The sequence below is a fragment of the Pan troglodytes genome, chromosome X (assembly GCF_028858775.2).
Source record: "Pan troglodytes isolate AG18354 chromosome X, NHGRI_mPanTro3-v2.0_pri, whole genome shotgun sequence".
NCBI classification, from domain to species: domain Eukaryota; kingdom Metazoa; phylum Chordata; class Mammalia; order Primates; family Hominidae; genus Pan; species Pan troglodytes.
This window is the reverse complement of record NC_072421.2, coordinates 24,308,448-24,333,556: the sequence shown is the minus strand read 5'-3', so window position 1 is coordinate 24,333,556 and position 25,109 is coordinate 24,308,448. Positions and strand designations below refer to the sequence as shown.

Genomic DNA, 25,109 nt, shown 5'->3' with positions numbered 1-25,109 from the left:
CAGGTGATCTGCCCGCCTAGGCCTTCCAAAGTGCTGGAATTACAGGCGTGAGCCACCGCGCCCGGCCAAGTATCAGTATTTTGGAAAGTTGCCCAGGAGATTCCAATGTGCAGCCAAGGGGAAGAACAGACGGAGCCAAGGCGCAGGGATCAAGGATAAAGGAGACAAGCTCCACTAGGCAGAGCCGGGCCTCTTCTCGACGTCACGCCCTGGCGTTGCTGCGTGGTTCGTTTACTCAACCGAGAATAGGCCGGTCCTCGCTCTAGCAACACGAGCCGCACAACTGATTGAGTGGGAAGCTCCGCAGAGGCGGACTCCAGCCTCCCGCCAATGAACGGGTAGGGTCCGCCCGGCACAGCGCAGCCACGCCCCCTGGACGCCGCGGTCCCGCCCCCGGACACCGCTGTCCGGCTCCCGGGCTGTCCTCAGCAAGGGCGCGGTCTGGTACTCGTGCGTCTTTTATCGCCTCAGTTTCCCTCCGCCGACTAGCGCGCGGGGCCCGGTCCTCCATCGCGCGCACGGCAGCCTAGCGCAATGAGGCGGGCAGCACTGCGGTAGGTGGCGGGGCGTGGAAGGGGCTGGCAGGGCGGTAGCCTGGGGTGCCATCGTCTTCCCCTAGAGCTTCGGGCTGGCCCCGGCGGAAGAAGTGGGCCACGCATGGGCATTTGGGCTCGATGATAAGGGGCGCTCGCCCACTGTACCTCCGACCGGACATAAGCCCGCCGGCCTTTGGTTGGGAGAACCTCGCCCCCACTTTGGCGACTTCTAGCACTGAGTTTGATATTAAAAGCAAAGCAGCACTTTTAAGGGAGGAAGTTGGGTGTTCCCTAAAATTCCTTTGGCCTTGCTCATCCGGGGTGTGGTTGGTAGCCGCGTCGGGGTAGCCCCCTGTCAGAAAGATAATATTTGGAGTTCTATGTTACCTCTAGCCCTTCATCTTCCTTTGGAGAACATTTTTAGGATTAAATGCTTGACCTACTTCGGCTCTTACTTAAGTTTGTTGTAACATTGGCAGAGATTACAGGGTACCTTTTGGCTCCCAGGACCCTAGGACTGTGCGTCTAGGACCCTGGTGCCAATTTGAACTTTACCTTTAATGAGCCGCAAAGCCCTTATAAGAGGCTGGGTGCTTTGATTGGGCCACGTGGGTAAGGGAGGATGCCTTTTTGTATATGTAATCTTCCCAGCTGGCACAGTTAAGGCCTGAGGGCCTTAGACTCCAGAGCATGTCTAGCTCTCCCTAATCCCTTTCACCCGAGCATGCCAGCCTTTCCAAGTTTTCTGCCTGGCTGCATCCCAAGGGGCTCACACCTGCTCCAGTTTCTGAAGTTATCTCGCTGCCAGTGGGCCTGTCCCCCTGATGTGACTCATAGTGCTTTTGACTCACATTAACCCCATCAATTCTCTTGGGGGTCCTGGATCTCTCTCTCTCTCTCTCTCTCTCTCTCTCTCTCTCTCTCTCTCTATCTATCTCTCTGTCTCTCTCTCTCACTGTTCCTGGGGACTTTGTTATCAGTTGTAAGGGTTCTGTCTTGTTTATAGTACTTAAAAACAAACAAAAAACCTTTGTTAAACTATTTGAAGGCAGACTGAAAGTCATTATGAGAGGGGCCACAGTTGACTTTAGCTTGCAATGTGAAAGGTCTTCTACAAAAGCTCCATGGTCTTGTTCAGGTGCTTTCTCTCATAACCCTGTGTTCCTTTCTTGAAAATTCTATTGAGGCCGGGTGTGGCGGTGCACGACTGCAGTCCCAGCGTTTTGGGTTGCTGAGGTGGATGGATCACTTGAGGCCAGGAGTTCGAGACCAGCCTGGCCAACATGGTGAAACCCCGTCTCTATTAAAAATACAAAAATTAGCCGGGAGTGGTGGTGCATGTCTGTAGTCACAGCTACTTTGGAGGCTGAGGCAGGAGAATCGCCTGAACCGGAAGGCAGAGGTTGCAGTGAGCTGAGATCGCGCCCCTGCACTCCAGCCTGGGCAACACAGTGAGATTCTGTCTCAAACAAAAAACTATTGAACCTTAAGCGGATAATCTCTTAGTGTCTAGTGAGAGGAGTTCACAAATGAATATGGACTGAGATGATTAGGTTCTTTGACTGGTGGGCAACCTTTGTAGCTTCTTTTCTTTTTTAGACTTGCAAGAGGCACCTTTGTTTAGTCTCTAAATAGAGGTTATTTCCTCAGAGTGGAAGGCATATGAGTGGTATTGCCTGTTATTGCACTGAACACTCTTCCTTGCCAACTGCTGTAAGCTTGGGACCCAGGGCTGAGCCAGGGTGAGTTATGTGACTCCCCAGGTAGGCCATGGAGGCCTTGAGTTTTTTTTTTTTTTTTCTCTTTGAAATACTTTTTTTATTTCTTTGGAATATATGTCCAGAAGAGAAATTGCTGGATCATATGGTAGTTATATTTTTAATTTTTGGAGGAACTGCCTCATTATTTTTCAAAATGGCTGTACCAGTTTACATTTTCACCAATAGTGTACGAGGGTTCCCTTTTCTCTACATCCTCACCAACACTTGTTATCTTTTGTCTTTTTGTAATAATCATCTTTTTATTATTATTATTATACTTTAAGTTTAGGGTACATGTGCACAATGTGCAGGTTAGTTACTTATGTATACATGTGCCATGCTGGTGTGCTGCACCCATTAACTCGTCATTTAGCATTAGGTATATCTCCTAATGCTGTCCCTCCCCACTCCCCCCGCCTTGAGTTTCTTGATCTCCTTTGATTGGAAAGGTTTAGTTACAAGGTCCTGGGATTTGAGTGTTGCAAAGGCCTCTCCACAGTAAAGGCCTAGAGGTTTTGCTATAAGTAAGACTCCTGAGGGCTTATCAGGAGATAAGCCAGTAACCCTGAGGTACTGAAGTGTTGAGTATTGATTAAAACCATTCTCCCACCTCCTCCACCTCAGTGCGGGGTGTGTGTGTGTGTGTGTGTGTGTGTGTGTGTGTGTATGTATTGGGGGAGATCGGAAGAACTGGGCTCTATCTGGACTCTGCTGGTGTGCCTGTTGACTGGCACTGGGGGAAAGTCGTCTGAAACTGGGGCCTCAGTTTCTTAAGGAGGTTGGTTTGAATCAGAATCTTCAAATATAGGGGGATCTGAGGGTACAAAAAGGGTCTGTGCACCTCCTGAAATAGTATATACCATTGTGTGTGTGAGCAAAAATGTATTCCAACCCTTCCCACGCCCGCTCGAGGTCCACAGTTTCCATCAGATTATCAGTAAATAGGATACCAAATGTAGTGAAAAGTTACCATTACATGCCAGGCGCGGTGGCTCACGCCTATAATCCCAGCACTTTGGGATACTGAGGCGGGCAGATCACTTGAGGTCAGGAGTTCAAAACCAGCCTGGTCAACATGGTGAAGCCCTGTCTGTACTAAAAATACAAAAACTAGCTGGGCATGGTGGTGCACAGCTGTAATCCCAGCTGCTCGGCAGGCTGAGGCAGGAGAATCGCTTGAACTCGGGAGGTGGAGGTTGCAGTGAGCCAAGATGTTGCCACTGCACTCCAGCCTGGGTGACAGTGAGACTGTCTCAAAAAAAAAAAAAAAGTTACCATTACCCGAATACTCTTGAATACTATGTTGACAGTATGATATAGATTTATTATTACCAATATGCTATTGGTATAAGCAACATTTTTAAAAAAAGTGTTCCAATTATGCCTTTGTTGTGCCACAGGAATGTATTTCCAAATTTTTTAAGGCAGCATGCAAAGCGATGGGGCTCTAGGACTACAATTTTCCAAATAAATTGGCCCAAGTGTTTCTCTGTATTCATTAACTCCCTTCTTTTCTCTCCTCATTTGATTCTATGTTTGGCAGTGGTCCGTGATAGTGCCTGGCTTAGGCTATCTTTCCTTTTTTTTTGGAGACAGAGTCTTGCTCTTTTACCCAGGCTGGAGTGCAGTGGTGCGATCATGGCTCACTGCAGCCTCGACCTCCCCGGGGCTCAAGTGATCCTCCCACCTCAGCCTCCTGAGTAGCTGTGACCACAAGTGTGCACCACTACGCCTGACTAATATTTTAAAATTTTTTTGTAGAAACGGGATCTCCCTATGTTGCCCACACTGGTCTCAAGTGATCCTCCCGCGTTGGCCTCTCAAAGTGCTGGGATTACAGGCGTGAGCCATTGTGCCCAGCCTGGTTCTTTTTGATCTTTAGGGGAGACTTTGGAGAAGCATGACTTTCTGGAATAATGATAGCTAGAGATTTTTGAGGACTTGTCAGTATATTAGACATGCTCTTCTAGACGTGCCCTTCAGGGTTTAATATGTGTTAATTCCTTTATCCTTTTGACAATCCTATGGGATAGGTAGTATTATTATCCCCATTTTACAGATGAGGAAACTGAGGATCAGGGAGGTTAGGTAACTTGTCTAAGGTAACTCAGCTAACAAGCAGCATGATCGGGCTCTTTTTTTTTTGAGACAGAGTCTCGCTGTGCAGTGGCACGATCTCGGCTCACTGCAGCTTCCGCCTCCTGGGTTGAAGCAATACTCCTGCCTCAGACTCCCGAGTAGCTGGGACTGCCGGTGCCCGCCACCATGCCCAGCTAATTTTCATATTTTTAGTAGAGACGGGGTTTCACCATATTGGCCAGGCTGGTCTCAAACTCCTAACCTCAAGTGATACGCCTGCCTCGGCCTCCCAAAGTGTTGGCATTACAGGCATGAGCCACTGCGCCCAGCCTTTGGGCTCTTAACCCCTATACTGTATTGCCTCTCACACAAACAGGATGGAATGATTTTCATCCCTCTTCAGAAAATGCTGCTTCTTAGTGTAACAAAACAATTTCTGTGTATATGTGTATTTATTCAGGTATGTGAGACTGGTTATATAGCTCCTGTTAGTGATGCGTATTCAGGGTATTTAGCCATTCAGAATCAGATCCCATTTCTTATGTTGGATACATTTAACGTGTCTATTATAGTTGCTATTAATGTGTTGGGGGTCATGATTTTTTTGCTCTTTCAGCTAATGGTAGCAATAGAAAGGATTAGCTTTTTCCAGTGTGTTCTTTAAAACCAGATATATTCAGTTGTGGAATGCTAGTTTCTTTTTTTGAGATGGAGTCTTGCTCTGTTGCTCAGGCTGGAATGCAATGGGGCCATTTCAGCTCACTGCAACCTCCGCCTCCTGGGTTCAAGTGATTCTGCCTCAGCCTCCAGAGTAGCTGGGACTACAGGTGTGCGCCACCATGCCTGGTTAATTTTTATGTTTTTAATAGAGATAGGGTTTCACCATGTTGGCCAGGCTGGTCTTGGACTCCTGACCTCAGGTGATCTACCCACCTCAGCCTCCCAAAGTGTTAGGATTACAGGCATGAGCCACCATGCCTGGCTGCTTGTTTCTGAGATGGAAGAATGAAGGAATACTTACTCTGTTTCCTTCAGTAAGGCATATGAACCTATAGAAGACACATAAAACAAAATAATGAAAAAAATGGAAAATTCAAATCATGTTCTGAGAAAATGCAGATTAGATGGTCAAAAACAAAAAGACGGCCAGGTGCGGTGGCTCATGCCTGTAATCCCAGCACTTTGGGAGGCCAAGGTGGGCAGATCACAAGGTCAGGAGTTTGAGACCATCCTGGCTAACATGATGAAACCCCGTCTCTACTAAAAATACAAAAAATTAGCCGGGCGTGGTGGCGGCGCCTGTAGTCCCAGCTACTCGGGAGGCTGAGGCAGGAGAATGGCGTGAACCCGGGAGGCAGAGCTTGCAGTGAGCCGAGATCACACCACTGCACTCCAGCCTGGGCGACAGAGCGAGACTCCGTCTAAAAAAAAAAAAAAAAGACAAATATTAATCTGTATACAAAAGTACAGGAATTGAATATTTATCGTGAAAAAGTGAAGCTAAAATATTTAAGAGAGAGGCTTGTTAGCTGTGTGATTGAAGAATAAACAGATCCAAAACCCCAAACCCTCCAGCAAGAATTTTGGTCTTAGTGGACCAGCAGGGATTGTATTGCAACCAAATAAGATGACTGGTGACTAAGAAGGTCAATTAGCCAATGAGCATGTGCTCATATTTCTGTGTTCTGTGCAATTAGATGATTTGACTTGGTGAAAGGATAAGGATTTGTTCTAACAGCACAGTGTCAAAACTGCATGTAGATTTTACGGAATACTGTAAATACTGAGAGGCTTTCTCTGAATGCTGTCATTCAGAAGAGAAACCTATAGTAGCTTGGTCTGTAAAGAAAACTAAAAATATCTCTTTTTTTTGTTGTTAGTCATTGCTTATTCCCACATTAGGTGGTGAGTATTTACTAGTAAATTGAACTAGAATGAGTGACAGTATCTGGGGTTCTGGTTTTTTTTTGTTTGTTTTATTTTTGTTTTTGTTTTGAGACAGAGTCTTGCTCTGTCGCCCAGGCTGGAGTGTAGTGGCGTGTTCTCGGCTCACTGCAACCTCCGTCTCCTGGGTTCAAGCGATTCTCCTGCCTCAGCGTCCCAAGTAGCTGGGATTACAGGTGCCTGCCACCACACCCGGCTAATTTTTGGATTTTTAGTACAGACAGTGTTTCACCATGTTGGCCAGGCTGGTCTCGAACTCCTGACCTCAAGTGATCCACCTGCCTTGGCTTCCCAAAGTGCTGGGATTACAGGCGTGAGCCACCACGCCTGGCCTGCGGGGTTCTTGACCTATTCAGTGCCTTGCCTTCTTCAACTGTGCTCTCACAGATCAGTTTATTAATCTGTGATATTGCCTGTGTGCTACCCCTGACATAATATTGTGTGATTAGGAGTCAACGCTTAAGCAATAATGAACCAAAATCAACTTATTTTGGGAGAGTAGGTTAGGCACATTTAGGTAGACAGCTTTTATTTTTTATTTTTTTGAAGCAAGGTCTCACTCTGTTGCCTAGGCTGGAGTGCAGTGGTGCAATCTTGGCTCACTGCAGCCTCGACCTCCTGGGTTCAAGTGATCCTTCCATCTGAGCCTCTTGAGTAGCTGGGACCACAGGTGCATGCCACCACGCCCGACTAATTTTTGTATTTTTTGTAGAGATGGGGTTTTGCCATGTTGCCCAGGCTGGTCTTGAACTCCTGGGCTCAACCTATCTACCTGCCTCAGCCTCCCAAAGTGCTGGGATTACAGGCCTGTGCCACCGTGGCCAGTAGATAGCTTTTATTTTATTGTGTTGGGACTCTAGAAAATTTCTGTGTAAGTTAAGTAAATACTTTCTTTGCATCTGGAAAGGGCTAATTCAATTTTCAAAGTTTACTTTATAATTGGGTTTATCTTATTTATTGAGGAAATATGGTGCGATAATAAAGAACAGAATAAATTGTTCATAATGAGTTTGCTCAGTTGTTTACTAAATCGATTATGGACTTCTGAAACTAATAAAATAGAAAGACCAATAATAAATGCATTAAACCTAGTTGCCGTCTTTTATTTATTTTGTAGATAATTACCTAATTGGTCTCTGCTCTCAAGAAATGTTTACTCTAGTGGGAGAGATGATTTATGGAATAGCCTCATGAAAACATACATATACTTGTGAAACAGCTACAGACTCCTACAAGACAATATATACTAAGGGTGATATGGCCAGATACTCTGGGAGGAGGGTAGGTCTTTAGGGTTGCCAGGGAAGAAGCTGTGGGATCTGCTCTGTGTTTTATCTTGTTTTATAGGCTTTGTGCCTTGGGCAAAGGGCAGCTTACTCCTGGAAGAGGACTGACTCAAGGACCCCAGAACCCCAAGAAACAGGGAATCTTCCACATTCATGAAGGCAAGCATGGCGTCTCTGTTTGATGCCTATGTGGTGAAAAACCTTGTTTTACTTTTATTTGAAAGGCATATAGAGTGATAGTTTAGAGCAAATGAGGCATGTTAAAGGTAGATCTTTCATAAACATTTCATTGACAAAATGACCAGGATAGCTGCATAATATTAATAGCTTCAGATAGAAGTCACATTCAGATTTTGAACTATTGTTCCTGGGAGCCTTGAGGACTGAGCTCTTTTAGTTAGGTGATTTCCACTTCCTGTGTGTAGGTTCTGAAGGCATGGAAGAAAAGAGATGGGCCCATTAGTTGTATCAAGTAAACACTCCTAGTCCATAGTTATGTTCGAGGGATCCTGTTAGTCCATGCTTAATTAAAGTTAATTTCAATTACCAATATGATATGTAAACTATGGATTGTCTTTATTAAACTAGGAGTATTCATTATAATTAAAATTGCAGCTTCTTTAAAGTGTCCAAATAAATTTATATTATGTGTGTATATAAATATATATGTAAGTAAAATTAAAAATTTTTTCCTTCTTGGCCCTCAATACTTGCCTCTCTTCTTACACTGATTAAGCTAGTAGTAATTATTTTATGTCAGTGAGCATCAGTAGTCCATGTACTATTTGAGGTACTTTCTGTCCATTCTTTTTTTTTTTTTTTTTTTTTTTGGGGATGAAGTCTTGCTCTGTCGCCCAGGCTGGAGTGCAGTGGCAGGATCTCGGCTCACTGCAACCTCTGCCTGCCTAGTAGCTAGGATTACAGGCATGCTCCACCACGCCCAACTAATTTTTGTATTTTTAGGAGAGATGGAGTTTCGCCATGTTGGCCAGGCTGGTCTCGAACTCCTGGCCTCAAGTAATCTGCCTGTCTTGGCCTCCCAAAGTGCTGGGATTACAGGTGTGAGCCTTTTTTTTTTTTTTTTTGAGATGAAGTCTCACTCTGTCGCATAGGCTGGAGTGCAGTGGTGGGATCTTGGCTCACTGCAGCCTCCGCCTCCCAGGTTCAAGTGATTCTCTGCCTCAGCCTCCTGAGTAGCTGGGATTACAGGCGCCCACCATGCCAGGCTAATCTTTGTATTTTTAGTAGAGACGGGGTTTCACCATCTTGGCCAGGCTGGTCTTGAACTCCTGACCTCATGATTCACCCACCTCGGCCCCATCCATTCTTTTATTCAAGGAACTTAGGAGGAAAAAATCAGAAATAAGACTAAGTTACTAATGGTTGTTGTTTGCAGTTCTGTAACATTTAATTGTAATTATACATCAAATTTATGGTGTATCCATAATTGTTTGATAGAAAAATCAACCATTTTTCATGAAAGTTAAAATGCATGTTCATATAAATTATATTTGGTTTTGATCAGTTAGTTATTGAAGGACTGAGGATTGCTATAGTTAATTTCCTATAACTGGAATGTATATTTTGAAGTGCTAGGAAAAACACATAAACTCAACACAGTATTTGAAATACTACAGATTTATCTTTTAGTTTTGAATTATTGCTGGTTCTCTAATTGATTTTCCCTTTATTCATATAGCATGTTCATCTATACATGTGAATCATGGTGTGTGTGGTAATTAGTATCAGCTTTTCTTTTAAGAGCTTAAATTTTGTAAGCACTAATATACGCTTGCACTTTTGGGCAGTGGCATTAACTAAAATTGCATTCTTTGCCTTAGCTTGATGTAAGTCTTTGCTTCATTTTTCTGGCTTAAACTTTTCTAACAACCAGGAGACTATAAATATATGAGAAATTAATTATAATGAGACTCAGATTTGGATATTAGTATTAGTCTCTGAACTAAGTAATTTGATCTATTACTGCGTATAAGAAGATAGGTGGGGGCCAGGCGCAGTGGCTCACACCTGTAATCCCAGCACTTTGGGAGGCCGAGGCAGGCGGATCACCTGAGGTCAGGAGTTCAAGACCAGCCTGACCAACATAGTGAAACCCCATCTCTACTAAAAATACAAAATTAGCAGGGCATGGTGATGCCTGCCTGCAATCCCAGCTACTCGGGAGGCTGAGGCAGGAGAATCACTTGAACCCGGGAGGCGGAGGTTGCAGTGAGCTGAGATCGTGCTATTGCACTCCAGGCTGGGCAACAAGAACGAAACTCTGTCTCAAACAAAACAAAACAAAACAAAACTACAAAAATTAGCCGGGTGTGGTGGCACAGCGCCTGTAATCCCAGCTACTTGGGAGACTGAGGCAGGAGAATCGCCTGAACCCGGGAGGTGGAGGATGCAGTGAGCCGAGACTGTGCCACCGAACTCTAGCCTGGGTGACAGAGTGAGACCGTCTCAAAAAAAACAACAAAAAAGAAGATAGGTGGGAATCCTGTTCATATCTCCATCATAATGGCTCTTACTGGCTAACACTGATACAGCCCCATTAAGTGAATAATTGAAGTTATCCTTTTTTGTTTGTTTATATAAACCCTAGTGATTGGCACAAAGGTATTCATTTGTGCACCTTTAAAGAGACAGTATAGTTCTTTCAGGTTTTTAGGGAGCAGAGGCTTGATCCTGTCCCTGAGCTGTTTGTTGTGGCATTAAATGGAAATCTATGGATCTTTAAATCTTTGGAGTGCATGAATTGCTTTTTGTAGTTCTTGAGCTCATTGCCATAATCCATTTCTCATGTTTCTTTGTTTCATGGAATGACCTCTTTATTTTTGTTTCAGTTCGAGATAAGTTGCGGGAGATAGTAGGAGCATCCACAAACTGGAGGTATGCATCTTTGTTTTCATTCATTCTTTTCATCCCCAAGGTATTATACTACACTGTATTTAGGCTCAGTTGATGGTCTCACAGTGGGGATGGGGAGCCCTATGTTCAGAGATAGGTTGAGAAGTATTTTGCTTGGGGGAGAAGGTCAACATTTCAACATACTCATCAGATGACACCTCATTGTCATGAAAGAAGATGATTTACGTATATTCTGCATTTTCAAAGTGCATTTAGGTGTATATTACTTCACTGATTCTCATAACAAAACTTGTGACGTGCTTACGACATATGTTCCTGTTCCTTTTTTTACACATGAAACTGAAACTCAGAGATTGAATGATTAAATGTCAGGGTTTGGGACTTGAACCCAAGTCGCTAAGTTTCTCTGTTTCATGCAACTTGACTCCTTTATTGCTTCTTGTCAGTTCAAAATTAGTCAGGCCTCCCATATTGTCTTTCTCTTTCTCGCAGTATTTCCTTGTTGTAAAGTAGGATCATATCCCTCTTGGTGTACAGAATTTTGAGGCTAAAATGAGATAGAAAAAACACGAGTGATCACTAGATATATAATAATCTATTGTTGGTATAGAAATTATCTAATGACTTATTTTTAAATTCTTTATATGAAAAATTTCAATTTACTAAAAGGTAGAAAGAATGAATACCTGTGTACCCACCACCTGGATTCCATACTTATTAATATTTTGCCAAATTTTCCAATATACACATATTGCCTGAACCATTTCTAAGTAACTTATAGACACCACGACACTTCAGCGTGCATCTCCAGTAAATATTTTATAAAACCAGCCTTCGCTTATCTCCAACAAATAAGACATTCTCTCATGTAATCAAATTGACAGCAATTCCTTGCTAGTATATTACTCATCCATAGTCACATTTCCTCAACTGTTACCATTTTGTGTAATAGATTACTCCTTTTAACAAAAATGTTTTTATAGCTGTTTAAAAAACATCAAGATCCAATAAAGGATTGCATGTTGCATCTGGTGGTTATGACTCTTTAGTCTTCCCTAATCTAGAGTAATGGACAGTCGTCCTTCCCCTATTCTTCCCCCATGAGCTTGACTTTAAGGAGGCCAAGACATTTGTCTTGAGAATGTTCCACATTCTGGATTTACTGGTGTCATTTAACTCATTCCTCTATCTCCTGTAGTTTTTGTAGGGTAAACATTTCTGGAAATAATACTTTATAAGTTAAGCTTAGAAAGACATCTTAGCTAATGTTCTTATCAACATTGTCATTCCGTATCCCCTTGTCTTTCTTTTCTCTTTCACCTTAATCTTCTCTTCTTTTTCTTCCCTTTCTGTCTCCTTTTCATGTTCTGTTCTTCTTTACCTTTTGTTCTGCCTTCCATACTTCCTTTGGATATAGTCCATTTTCCCTCCTCTGTCTCTCTTTCCTGAAATTGAAGGCAGAGAGAGAGAGAGAACTGGGGCTCAAAGAATCCGAGAACTGTCAGGTGAGAAATGGGAATATAAAGTAGAGTGGCCAAGCCATTCTTTAGCATATATATTTATATGTATATATATATACTATTTTGTCCATCTCTCTAAATTTTTAATTTAATTTCAAATATTCTGGTCTTTGAGTAAACTTTTTGATAAGGGTGAATATATGGCTCATTTGGGTATATCTATATCACTTTTAAGTTTTCTTTTTTTTTTTTGAGGCAGTCTTGCTCTGTTGCCCAGGCTGGAGTGCAGTGGTGTGATCTTGGCTCATTGCAACCTCCGCCTCCCACGTTCAAGCAATTCTCCTGCCTCAGCCTACCAAGTAGCTGGGATTACAGGTGCCCACCACCACGCCTGGCTAATTTTTTGTATTTTTAGTAGAGACGGAGTTTTGCCATGTTGGCCAGGCTGGTCTTGAACCCCTGACCTCGTGTGATCCACCCGCCTTGGCCTCTCAAAATGCTGGGATTACAGGCGTGAGACACTGCACCTGGCCTTAAGAATGTTTTTAAGCTTGAGAAATGATACTGGAAATGATCAATTTCACCAAGTGGCGGGTGGGAAGGGAGGGAAGGAAGAGAAGGTGCAAGTAGGCCCAGACCTTCTTTTTCCTCCTTTGATGGTATCTTACTGGCCTGTGTACCACTGGAATTGTGGGCTAGAACTGCTCTTGTTTTATGAATCCTGCATCCTTTCTTCTCAGAGACCATGTGAAGGCAATGGAAGAAAGGAAATTACTTCATAGTTTCTTGGCTAAATCACAGGATGGACTGCCTCCTAGGAGAATGAAGGACAGTTATATTGAAGTTCTCTTGCCTTTGGGCAGTGAGCCTGAATTACGAGAGAAATATTTGACTGTTCAAAACACCGTAAGGTAACACAGTGCTGTTTTTATGTATTTGTTTTTATTTCCTTGTTTTATAACAATTTTGAAATATAATTCACACACCATACAATTCGCCTGTTTAAAGTGTACAATTCCATGGTTTTGATATATTTAGAGAGTTGTGCATCCATCACCACAATCAATTTTAGAACATTTTCATCACCCTGAAGTGTGTTATTTATTTTTAAAGGGAGACCAACATGATTTGCATTTAATTCACTGTTTGCTTTATTTCACAGATTTGGCAGGATTCTTGAGGATCTTGACAGCTTGGGAGGTACTGGTATTATTTTAGTCTTTCTAGTAGATACCTACAGATATACATTGAATTCTGTGACTGGAAAGGGCTCTTTTATTCTTTAACCTGCACAGATGATGATATTCTAAAGTGCACAAAAAAAGAAGGACATCGGCCGGGCGTGGTGGCTCATGCCTGTAATCCCAGCACTTTGGGAGGCTGAGGCGGGCGGATCACTTGAGGTTGGGAGTTTGAGACCAGCCTGACCAACATGGAGAAACCCCGTCTCTACTAAAAATACAAAATTAGCCAGTTGTGGTGGTGGGCGCCGTAATCCCAGCTACTTGGGAGGCTGAGGCAAGAGAATCACTTGAACCTGGGAGGCAGAGGTTGCGGTGAGCTGAGATCGTGCCATTGCACTACAGCCTGGGTAACAAGAGTGAAACTCCATCTCCAAAAAAAAAAAAAAAAAAAAAATGGCATCTACTACTTCTGAATTGTCATAATTTTTTTCTTATAAATGTAGATTCCTATTTAATGGAGGTATAGTCTGAATAATCTTTCTTACTAGTAACTTTAAAAAAAGAAAGTCTTAAACTTACAGAAAAGTTGCAAATACAGTATAAAGAATTTTTCTGTGGCCAGGCGTGGTGGCTAACGCCTATAATCCCAGCACTTTGGGAGGCTGAGGCAGGCAGATCCAAGGTCAGGAGATCGAGACCATCCTGGCTAACATGGTGAAACCCCATCTCTACTAAAAATACAAAAAATTAGCCAGGTGTGGTGGCATACGCCTGTAGTCCCAGCTATTCAGGAGGCTGAGGCAGGAGAATCACTTGAACCTGGGAGGTGGAGGTTGCAGTGAGCCGAGATCGCGCCACTGCACTCCAGCCTGGGCGACAGAGTGAGACTCCGTCTCAAAAAAAAAAAGAAAAAATATTTTTTTTGTCCCTGAATTATGTGAGAATAAGCGGCTGACATGATGCCACATCACCCCCAAATATTTGAATATGTCTTTCCTACAAACAAGGACATTCTTCTACATAACTACAAAACAACCATAAAAAAATCAGGAAATTAACACTGATGTGTCATACTGTCTAATCCTCAGGTCCCATTCAACTTTTGCCAGTGGTCCTTCATAGCAGAAGGATCCAGTTCTGAATCATATGTTGATTTAATTGTCATGTCAGGACTAGTTCCTTAATCTTTCTTTGACTTTCGTGACTTTGACATGGTTCTTTTGTGTATTGTCCCTCAATTTGGGTCTGTGTGGTGCTTCCTCATGATTAGCTTTGGGTTATGCATCTCTGGCAGGAATGTCACAGAAGGGATGCTCTGTTCTTATTGTATCCTATCAAGTGGTACATGGTTTTGATTTGTCTCATTACTGATGATATCAGCTTTGCTTACTGGATGACGATGATGTCTGCCACTGTTCTTCACTGTAAAGTTACTCTTTTCCCCTTTGTAATTAATAAGTACCTTATGTGGGGGTACTTTGTGGCAGGTAACTTTGAGACCTTCATCAGACTTTCAATTCATTATTTTTAAATCAGTATGGACTCAGGAATTCCTATGTTACTGAATGGACTATAATATGTTACTATCATCTATTTGATGTTCACATGGTCCCAGGAGTGTCCCAGTCCCTTCAGGCTAGCTTCTGTGTGGTTTTCTTTGATGTGTCCCCATTATTCTTTGAGCATTTTCTCACTTTCTGGCACAATAAAATATTCTAGACTCATCTTATGCTTTTCCCTGCCCCAGTCCTAGAATCACCCGCATCTCCAAGGAGCCCTTTTTTGAAATGGAGAATGATATTTTGGAGTGGAGGATGATATTTTGAAATGGAGATATGTGCGTTGGGAGTGGTCATTATTCCTGGGTATCACTGCTCCCATACCCTCTTAGTGGAGGAGCTGGGAAATATATGTGCATATACGTACATATATGTTATTTCTAAATCTTTGTACAGATGTATGTATGAAAACCATGGGATCGCACTGATAGCTCCAATTCCAGTTCAGCCACCACGGGGTTCATTCTCATTTCCTTCCTTTCCATATTTGTAATTCCCTTCTCCAACTGGCTCCATTCTCCTTAATATATTGACTTATTTAATCAGTTCCGCTGTATGTGACCAATTTCCTATGGCTGCCACCCCTCATGCATCATGGATGCTCCCCTCACCTTACCTGGGCTCTGGTACCCCACACCAGGTCCCCCTCTGCAGGCTCACCGTCTTCATTGTGCTCAAGCTGTGACATGCTCTGCCATCACTCTTGCAGCCTCTCTGCAAGGATGTGCTCCTCACCCTGCTTGGACGCCAGCACCCTACTCTAGGTTACCTTACTTGCTCCCACCTAATGATATTTGGGCTGAATGGTTGGGAAAGGGTCTGAAAAAAGGTTCTAATATATTGTTTAAAAAACTATTTTTTTATAGAGATGGGGTCTCCCTGTGTTGCCCAGGTTTTTCGTGAACTCCTGGGCTCAAAGGATCTTCCTGCCTCAGCCTCCTAAAGTTCTGATTACAGGTGTGAGCCGCCGTGCCTGGCCTTTTTTTTTTTTTTTTTGAGACAGAGTCTCACTCTTGTTGCCCGGCCTGGAGTAGAGTGGTCCGATCTTGGCTCACTGCATCTTCTGCCTCTGGGTTCAGGCGATTCTCCTGCCTCAGCCTCCTGAACAGCTGGGATTACAGGCACACGCCATCACATCTGGCTAATTTTTGTATTTTTAGTAGAGACGGGGTTTCACCATGTTGGCCAGTCTGGTCTCAAACTCCTGACCTCAGGTGATCTGCCTGCCTCGGCCTCCCAAAGTGCTGGGATTACAGGTGTGAGCCACCACGCCAGGCCCTAACTTTTAAAATATAGATACAAGCTTGTTGTTAAGCTTACACCTAGCAACTACTTTTCTCTAGATTAAATAAACCCAGTTAAAAATTCTTGGCTGGGCACAGTGGCTCACACCTGTAATCCTTGCACTTTGGGAGATCGAGGCAGGAGGATCGCTTGAGGCCAAGACTTTGAGACCAGCCTGGGAAACATAGTGAGTCCCCATCTCTACAAAACCCAAAAAATTAGCTGGGCATGGTGGCATGCACTAGTAGTTCCAGCTACTCAGAAGACTGAGGTGGGAGGATTGCTTCAGCCCAGGAAGTCGAGGCTGCAGTGAGCTGTGGTGACACCACTGCACTACAGCCTGATTGACTTTGGTTTGCTTAGGTGTCCTTATATATACAAACTCCCCTGCCACTACCCTCTTTCTTGCTCATTAACTTCTGTTGATGGCCAGTCCCTTTAACCTGTTCACTTGATTCTATTCCTTCTATTTCTTCAAGGAACTGCCTTATCACTTGGCTTTCTCCCTCATTTCCTGAGCCTTTTCTCAACTTCACTTTTCCCTCAAGTTATAAACATATTCAAGGTTCTTCCATCTTAAAATGAAAAATAGGCCGGGCAGGGTGGCTTACGCCTGTAATCCTAGTAGTTTGGGAGGCGGAGGTGGGTGGATCACTTGAGGCCAGGAGTTCGAGACCAGCCTGGGCAATATGGTGAAACCCCGTCTCTACTAAAACTACAAAAAGTAGCCGGGCGTGGTGGTGCGTGCCTGTAATCCCAGCTACTCGGGAGGCTGAGGCACGAGAATCTCTTGAGCCTGGGAGGCAGAGGTTGCAGTGAGCTGAGATAGACTCCAGCCTGGACAACAGAGCGAGACTCTGTCTCAAAAACACAAAAATTAGCCGGGTGTAGTGGCATGTGCCTGTAGTCCCAACTACTCAGGAGGTTGAGGCAGGAGAATGGCTTGAACCCGGGAGGTGGAGGCTGCAGTGAGCTGAGATCGCACCACTGCATTCCAGCCTGGGTGACAGAGTGAGGCTCTGAGTCAAAAAAAAAAAAAAAAAGAGAAGTAAAAAATCCTCTTTCCTTATAACACCTCACACTTTCTTCCTTACTTCGTAGCTCACTTTCTGAAAAGAACCTAGAAAATCACCTGCTCTCATTGCCTCTTTATGCTAACTTCCTGTTAATTAAATATTTCCCGGTCGGCTGTGTTCCGGCTTCTGCTCCTCCACGCCATTGAATCTGCTCTTGCCAAGCTCGCCATTGGCCCCTTTACTGCACAGTTGAATGGATACTTTTCAGGGCTGACCTGACCCCTCTGTGGCTTCTTATATCGTCCAGCCCATCCTTGGGCTTTGGTGACATTTCCTTCTGCTTCTCTGGCTGCTCTTTTGTAGTCCCCTTTGTAGGTTCCTCTTTTTCTGTTGATCCCTTAAATGTAGGTTATCCCCGGGGTTTTGTCTTCTGCCCTTTCAAAAACTGATTATTTTTTGAATTTATTTTATTTTATTTTGTTTATTTATTTTTTTTTGAGCTGTAGTTTCGCTCTTGTTGCCCAGGCTGGAGTGCAGTGGCGCTATCTCAGCTCACTGCATCCTCCATCTCCCGGGTTCAAGGGATTCTCCTGCCTCAGCCTCCCACATAGCTGGGATAACAGGCACACACCACCACGCCCGGCTAATTTTTTGTATCTTTAGTAGAGACGGGGTTTCACCGTGTTGGTCGGGCTGGTCTCGAACTTCTGACCTCAGGTGATCCACTCGCCTTGGCCTCCCAAAGTGCTGGGATTACAGACGTGAGCCACTGCGCCCGGCCTTTTGAATTTTATAATTTGTTCATATTAATTAAATTTTAAGGCATTTTAAAATTTAACAATGAAAATTGTTAAATCTTTTAAAATTATTTATTTAGTTTTTGAGACAGGGTCTCACTCTGTCACCCAGGCTGGAGTGCAGTGGCGTGATCACAGCTCACTGTAGCCTCGACCTCCTGGCTCAAGCAGTCCTCCTGCCTTAGCCTCCTGAGTAGCTGGGACTACGGGTGCACACCACCATGCCCAGCTAATTTTTTTGATTTTTAGTAGAGACACGGTCTGCCATGTTGCCCAGGCTGGTCCCAAACTGCTGGACTCAAGGGATCCCCCCACCTTGGCCTCCCAAAGTGTTGGGATTACAGCTGTGAGCCACTGCGCCCAGCCCTATTTTTTTAGTTGAGGTTAAAATATAAAATTTACCATCTTTATCTTTTTTTTTTTTTTTTTTTGAGACAGAGTCTCACTCTGTCACCTAGACTGGAGTGCAGTGGCACCATCTCGGCTCACTGTAACCTCTGCCTCTCGAGTTCAAGCAGTTCTCCTGCCTCAGCTTTCGACGTAGCTGGGATTACAGGCATCTACCACAATGCCCAGCTAATTTTTGTATCTTTAGTAGAGATGGGGTTTTGCCATGTTGGTCAGGCTGGTCTCAAACTCGTGACTTCAGGTGATCCCCCCACCTCGGCCTCCCAAAGTGCTGGGATTACAGGTGTGAGCCACCGCGCCTGGCTCATCTTTATCATTTTTAAGTGTACCGATCAGTGGTAAAAACTACATTTATATTACGTTTTCCTCCGTCTCTTCTCTACCCTTCCCTTCTGCCCTTTTTTGGGTTGACATTGCAGATTCTCTATAAACTCATCTACTCCCAGTGTTTCAGTTGCTATCAGTATGCTGAATACTTACAACGCTACATTTTCTGGCCTGCTTTTCTGAGTTTCAATCAATTTTTCCTCTTAGCTACTAGATTTATTTTTCTTTTTTAGAGACAGTCTCACTCTGTTGCCCGGGCTGTAGTGCAGTGGTAAAATCATAGCCTACTGCAGCCTTAAACTTGCAGGCTCAAGTGTTCCTTCTGCCTCAGCCTCCTGAGTAGCTGGGACTATAGGCACACTGCACCATGCCTGGCTAATTTGTTTTGTTTTTTTGGAATAGGGTCTTGCTCTGTCACCCAGGGTGGAGTCCAGTGGTGCGATCACCACTCACTGTATCCTCGACATCTCGGGCTCAAGCATCCTCCCATCTTAGCCTCTCAAGTAGCTGGGACCACAGGCACACGCCACCATGCCTGGCTAATTTTTGTATTTTACTGTAGAGACGGGATCTCACCATGTTGCCTGGGCTGGTCTGGAACTCCTGGGCACAAGTGATCCATCTGCCTCTGTCTTCCAAAGTGCTGGGATTACAGGCTTGATCCACCATGCCTGGCCTAATTTTTAAAGTTTTTTGTAGAGACAGGGGTCTCACTCTGTTGCCCAGGCTAGTCTCAAGCTCTGGGCTCACGTGATCCTCCTACTATGGCCTTGCAAAGCCCTAGGATTACAGGTGTGAACAACTGTGCCCTCCCCAATACCTTCATTTGGATGTGCCATAGGCTCTTCAAATTCAACACATTGAAAATGGCCCATTCTTTTCTTCCTATATTCTCTTTTTATTTTGAGACAGAGTCTTACTCTGTTGTTCAGGCTGGAGTGTAGCGGCATGATCATGGCTAACTACAGTCTTGACCTCCTGGGCTCAAGCAATCCTCCTACCTATCTCCCGAGTAGCTGGGACTACAGGCATGTGCCACCACACCTGGCTAACTTTTGTGTTTTTGGTAGAGATGGAGTCTCTGCTGTGTTGCCTGGGCTGGTCTTGAACTCCTAGGCTCAAGTGATCTTCCTGCCTTGGCCTCTAAAAGTGTTGGGATTACAGGCGTGAGCCACTGTGCCCAGTCTCTCTTCTCTTTTTCAGTGACTAGTACACCATGCTTACCTATCCAAGCTAGAAAACTGAATTTATTCAAGTCTTCTCAGATTTACCTTCTTCTTAACTCATAGTCTTTTCATTTCTACTCCTGTTGCCATAGGTTGGAGCCATCTGATTTCTTTGCTGGACAAAGACTTTTAAATGGAGTTTATTGCCTTTAGCCTATCATTCCCCCAGTGCGTCCTTTAGCAGGCGCATAGATGGAAGGATTTACACTTACTCAACAAGTATTTATTGAGCCACATATCTTGTCTGAGAGTTTGTGATACAAATTTGAATGGATCATGGGGGAAGCAGGGAGCCAATCAACATATAATCATACAACTTTTTTTTTTTTTTTTTTTTTGAGACAGTCTTGCTCTGTTGCCAGGCTGGAGTGCAGTGGTACGATCTCGGCTCACTGCAACCTCTGCCTCCTGGGTTCAATTGATTCTCCTGCCTCAGCCTCCTGAGTAACTGGGACGCCACCACACCCGGCTAATTTTTGTATTTTTAGTAGAGACGGGGTTTCACCATGTCAGCCAGGATGGTCTCGATCTCTCGACCTCGTGATCCGCCTGCCTCGGCCTCCCAAAGTGCTGGGATTACAGGCTGAGCCGCCGCGCCTGGCCCAATGTATAATTATACAACTTTAAATGAGTTGATATCTGTAAGGTGCATGAACCGTGCATGGCACATATAAATGCTTGTTAAAATATGGAAAGTATACAGATAACCACAGGGTGGTATAGGAGTCAAGGGTGTTATGGGGAAGGAGGGATAACTGAGTGAAATAATTGTTTCATGATTAATTAGGACAAAGCCAGGAGGAAAACAGGTAGCCAAGTCCTTGTGATTTGTTTCTCTTTCCTGAAGATGTTTGATACTGTCAGACTCATGTGCTGAGTTCTTACTCTGATTTGGGCACTGAGTCTCTGTGGAGTGGTAACAAGCTGTCTGGTGGGTCTGGGCTTGCTTCGGGCTTTGATTTCTTCACCAAATCTTAAAATTGAGGGGGCAGTCAGATTGGAGGATCTCCCAAATCCTTCAATTTATAAAAGTGTTTGATCCTAGGATAAGATGATCAATGGAATATTAGGGGCTGGGTCTTCAAAACGAGACAAGGCTTTTCATGGATTTCAGGGAGTCAATTTTAAATGTTGGGAAATAATTCTGCCTTTTTAAAATTTGGTACAATCCTGTTTCCCTGCAGTTCTTATTTGTTACATGCACAACAAAATCCACTCAGCCAAGATGTCTCCTTTATCGATAGTTACAGCCCTGGTGGATAAGATTGGTAAGTGATTTCATTTTCCATGCATACTTAGAATTCTTAGTAATTTCAAGATATTATTGAGATTACAGGAAGTACTCTCCTTTTATGGGAATTTTTTTTTTTTTTTTTTTTGAGATGGAGTTTTGCTCTTGTCACCCAGGCTGGAGTGCAATGGCACGATTTTGGCTCACTGCAACCTTTGCCTCCCAGGTTCAAGCAATTCTCCTGCCTCAGCCTCCCGAGTAGCTGAGATTACAGGCATGTGCCACCACGCCCAGCTAATTTTTGTATTTTTAGTAGAGATGGGATTACACCATGTCGGCCAGGCTGGTCTCAAACTCCTGACCTCAGGTGATCCACCTGCCTCGGCCTCCCAAAGTACTGGGATTATAGGCATGAGCCACCGTGCCTAGCCCTTTATGGGGAATTTTAATGTATATATGCATATGAAAATGTCTAGAATGCTGTATACCAAGATATTTATTATAATTAGGTGGGTTTTGCATGATTCCAGTTTTATTTTTTATATTCTTTGCTTTTTCTACATTTTTCAAAAACACATGTAGATTTCTTCTGCATGTCAAAAAAGTTATTTTAGTTTTGAAGACAAAAAAGAAATGTAGTGGAATTTGCCATAATTTCTAATTGTTCATATTTACAGAACAGAAAATTTTGGGTATGATTTGGACCCTGATTGACTTCTGTTTTGCAGATATGTGTAAGAAGAGCTTGAGCCCAGAACAGGACATTAAGTTCAGTGGCCATGTTAGCTGGGTCGGGAAGACATCCATGGAAGTGAAGATGCAAATGTTCCAGGTAAATATGCGCCTGAAGATTGTCCACTGTTTAAGTAAAACCAGCTAGTCTCCATGCAAGAAAAGCTTATTTACCTATGTATCTGTAGACAGGTATGTTGCTCACTGCTTCTAGAAAAACAGTTGAAAGCTCATGTCATACGGATGGTGGGTTATTAATATCCTCCTTGTGGACAAAGCCTGACGTACTATTTGGTGTTTATATTTAATATTTATTTCTAATCATATACAAGTCCATGTTAAGGTGTTTGTTTCTGGTTCTGCCTAGGAGAATTTCACAGAAGTCTGTGTTATGGTAGGAGTGAATGGAATTGATTACTGTATTCATTTCCCAGGACTGCTGTACAGTTGGCCCTCTGTGTCTGTAGATTTCACATCCACAGATTCAACCAACCATGGATTGAAAATGTTTGGAAAAAAACAGTGAAAAATAATATAAATAAAACACAATACAGTATAACAACCATTTTTTTAAAAAAATAGAGATGGGGCTGGGTGCAGTGGCTCACGCCTGTAATCCCACCACGTTGGGAGGCTGAGGTGGGCAGATCACTTGAGGCCAGGAGTTTGAGACCAGCCTGGCCAATATGGTGAAACCCTGTCTCTATTTAAAAAATACAAAAATTAGCCAGGCTTGGTGGTGCACGCCTGTAATCTCAGCTACTTAGGAGGCTGAGGGTTGGGAACCGCTTGAACCCAGGAGGTGGAGGTTGCAGTGAGCCGAGATTGCGCCACTGCACTCCAGCCTGGGCAACAGAGTGAGACTCGTCTCAAAAATAAATAAATAAATAAAAATAGAGAAATGGATATGGAGTTTCACCATGTTGCCCAGGCTGGTCTTGAACTTCTGGCCTCATGTGGTCCTCCCACCTTAGCCTCCCCAAATGCTGGGATTACAGGCATGGCTGGCCTTAAAACAGCTATTTATATGGCATTTATATTGTATTAGGTATTATAAGTAATCCAGAGATAATTTAAAGTACACAGGAGGAGGTGCATAGGTTTTATGTAAATATGACACCATTTTATATAGGGGAGTTGAGCATCTGTGGATTTTGGTATTGGCGGGTGGTGGTAGGGAGTTCTGGAACCAATCCTGCGTGGATTCCAAGGGGCAGCGGTACCACAAAGTACCATAAACTGGTGGCATAAAAACAGAAAATTTATTGACTCACAGTTTGGAGGCTACGAATCCAAAATCAAGGTGTCAGCAGAGGCATGTTCCCTCTAAAACCTGTAAGAGAGAAGCCTTCCTTGTCTGTTTCTTGCTTCTGGTGGTTTGCTGGCAATTCCTAGCGTTCCTTGGCTTCCAGCTGTAGCACTTCATTCAGTCTCTGCCTCCGTCATCACATGGTGTTCTCTCATGTGTCTCTGTCTCTCTGGTGTCTCTTGTCAGGATGCTGCTAATCATACTGGATTAAGGGCCCACGCTACTCCGGCATGACCTCATCTTAACTAATTATGTCTGCAACGACTCTATTTCCAAATACAGTCACGTTCACAGTTATGGGGGTTAGGATTTCCACATGTCTTTTTGGGGGACACAGTTGGGCCCTTAACAGTCATTTGAGCTATTACAGTAGTTAGGAACAGCTCATCTGATGAGTAAAACTCAGAATAGCTATTACAAACAATTGAAGAAATTTGACAAGAAAAAGTACCTCAAAGAGGATAACAACACAGAAATAAAATGTTTCAGTGTATGTCCAAGATTTCATTGTGGAAAACTTATTTAAGAATGACTGGCTGGGCGCGGTGGCTCACGCCTGTAATCCCAGCACTTTGGGAGGCCAAGGTGGGTGGATCACCAGGTCAGGAGATCGAGACCATCCTGGCTAACACGGTGAAACCCTGTCTCTACTAAAAATAAAAAAATTAGCTGGGCATGGTGGCGGGTGCCTGTAATCCCAGCTATGGGAGGCTGAGGCAGGAGAATGGCGTGAACCCAGGAGGCGGAGCTTGCAGTGAGCCGAGATCGCACCACTGCTCTCCAGCCTGGGCGACAGAGCGAGACTCCGTCTCAAAAAAAAAAAAAAATGACTTATTCATTTATGCCAGGGTATTCAGTAGACCAGGGGTCCCCAACCCCCGGGCCATGGGCTACATAGCAGGAGGTGAGCTGTGGGCAAGTGAGAATTACCACCTGAGCTCCGCCTCCTGTCAGATCAGCAGTGGCATTAGATTCTCATAGGAGCACGAACCCTATCGTGAGCTGCGCACGTGAGGGATCTAGGTTGCACACTCCTTAGGAGAATCTAGTGCCCGATGATCTGAGGCGGAGCGGTTTCATCCCAAAACCATCCCCTCCCACCCCACCCCATTCCGTGGAAAAATTGTATTCCACAAAACTGGTCCCTGGTGCAAAAAAGGTTGGGGGCCACTGCAGTAGACCTATTATTCAGATGCATTTTTTCCTGCTATGGAATGATGAAGCATTTCACCTTTTGGTGAAATAAACTTTCACACTTTCAGAAAAAGCCTGAAGCTAGCTCTGTAGTAGTTATTTGTCAAAATAAGTATTTTTTTTATTCAGTACTATATGCAAGTGATTGAATCTTTCAATTCCCATGTTTCATGTAACTGACAGTAATATTGTTTTATTTTGTTTGTTTGAGACAGTGTCACTCTGTCTCCCAGGCTGGAGTGTAGTGGCGCGATCTCAGCTTTCTGCAACCTGTGCCCCTCGGGTTCAAGTGATTCTCATGCCTCAGCCTTCCAAGTAGCTGGGACTACAGATGTGTGTCACCATGCCTGGCTAATTTTTGTATTTTTAGTAGAGATGGGGTTTTACCATGTTGCCCAGGCTGGTCTTGAACTCTTGGACTCAAGCCATCCACCCGCCCTCGCCTCCCAAAGTGCTGGGATTACAGGCGTGAGCCACCGTGCCCAGCCAGTAATACTGTTTTAAAAACAAAACATTGCTGGGTTGCTGCTATGATCTGCCTACAGTCTTTTTTTTTTTTTTTTTTTTTGAGACGGAGTCTTGCTCTGTCACCCAGGCTGGAGTGCAGTGGTGCGATCTCGGCTCACTGCAAGCTCCGTCTCCTGGGTTCATGCCATTCTCCTGCCTCAGCCTCCCAAGTAGCTGGGACTACAGGTGCCTACCACCATGCCCGGCTAATTTTTTTGTATTTTTAGTACAGACGGGGTTTCACCGTGTTAGCCAGGATGATCTCGATCTCCTGACCTCATGATCCGCCTGCCTTGGCCTCCCAAAGTGCTGGGATTACAGGCGTGAGCCACCGTGCCCGGCCTGTTCTGCCTACAGTCTTTTAAAAAATATTCTTGGTTAATTCCTAGTCTGCTC

The 25,109-nt window shown here is 44.0% G+C and overlaps 1 protein-coding gene across 5 annotated transcripts in view; it reads left to right on the top strand.

Moving 5' to 3' along the window:
* The first annotated feature begins 241 nt into the window (after positions 1 to 241).
* The window catches only part of ACOT9 (acyl-CoA thioesterase 9), a 39,817-nt gene continuing 14,949 nt past the window's right edge, over positions 242 to 25,109 (top strand). Inside the window, exons 1-8 of one of the 5 annotated variants that reach the window (XM_054676929.2) lie at positions 242 to 554; positions 7,667 to 7,764; positions 9,305 to 9,331; positions 10,455 to 10,500; positions 12,680 to 12,850; positions 13,102 to 13,139; positions 20,925 to 21,008; positions 21,700 to 21,803. In XM_054676929.2, coding sequence (XP_054532904.1) covers positions 535 to 554; positions 7,667 to 7,764; positions 9,305 to 9,331; positions 10,455 to 10,500; positions 12,680 to 12,850; positions 13,102 to 13,139; positions 20,925 to 21,008; positions 21,700 to 21,803 — 588 coding nt within the window. In that variant the 5' untranslated portion in view covers positions 242 to 534. Of the gene's footprint in view, positions 555 to 7,666; positions 7,765 to 9,304; positions 9,341 to 10,454; positions 10,501 to 11,896; positions 11,985 to 12,679; positions 12,851 to 13,101; positions 13,140 to 20,924; positions 21,009 to 21,699; positions 21,804 to 25,109 lie in introns of those variants that run through there. The other 4 variants (XM_054676928.2, XM_063803894.1, XM_054676930.2 and 1 more) reach the window with 4 other exon arrangements.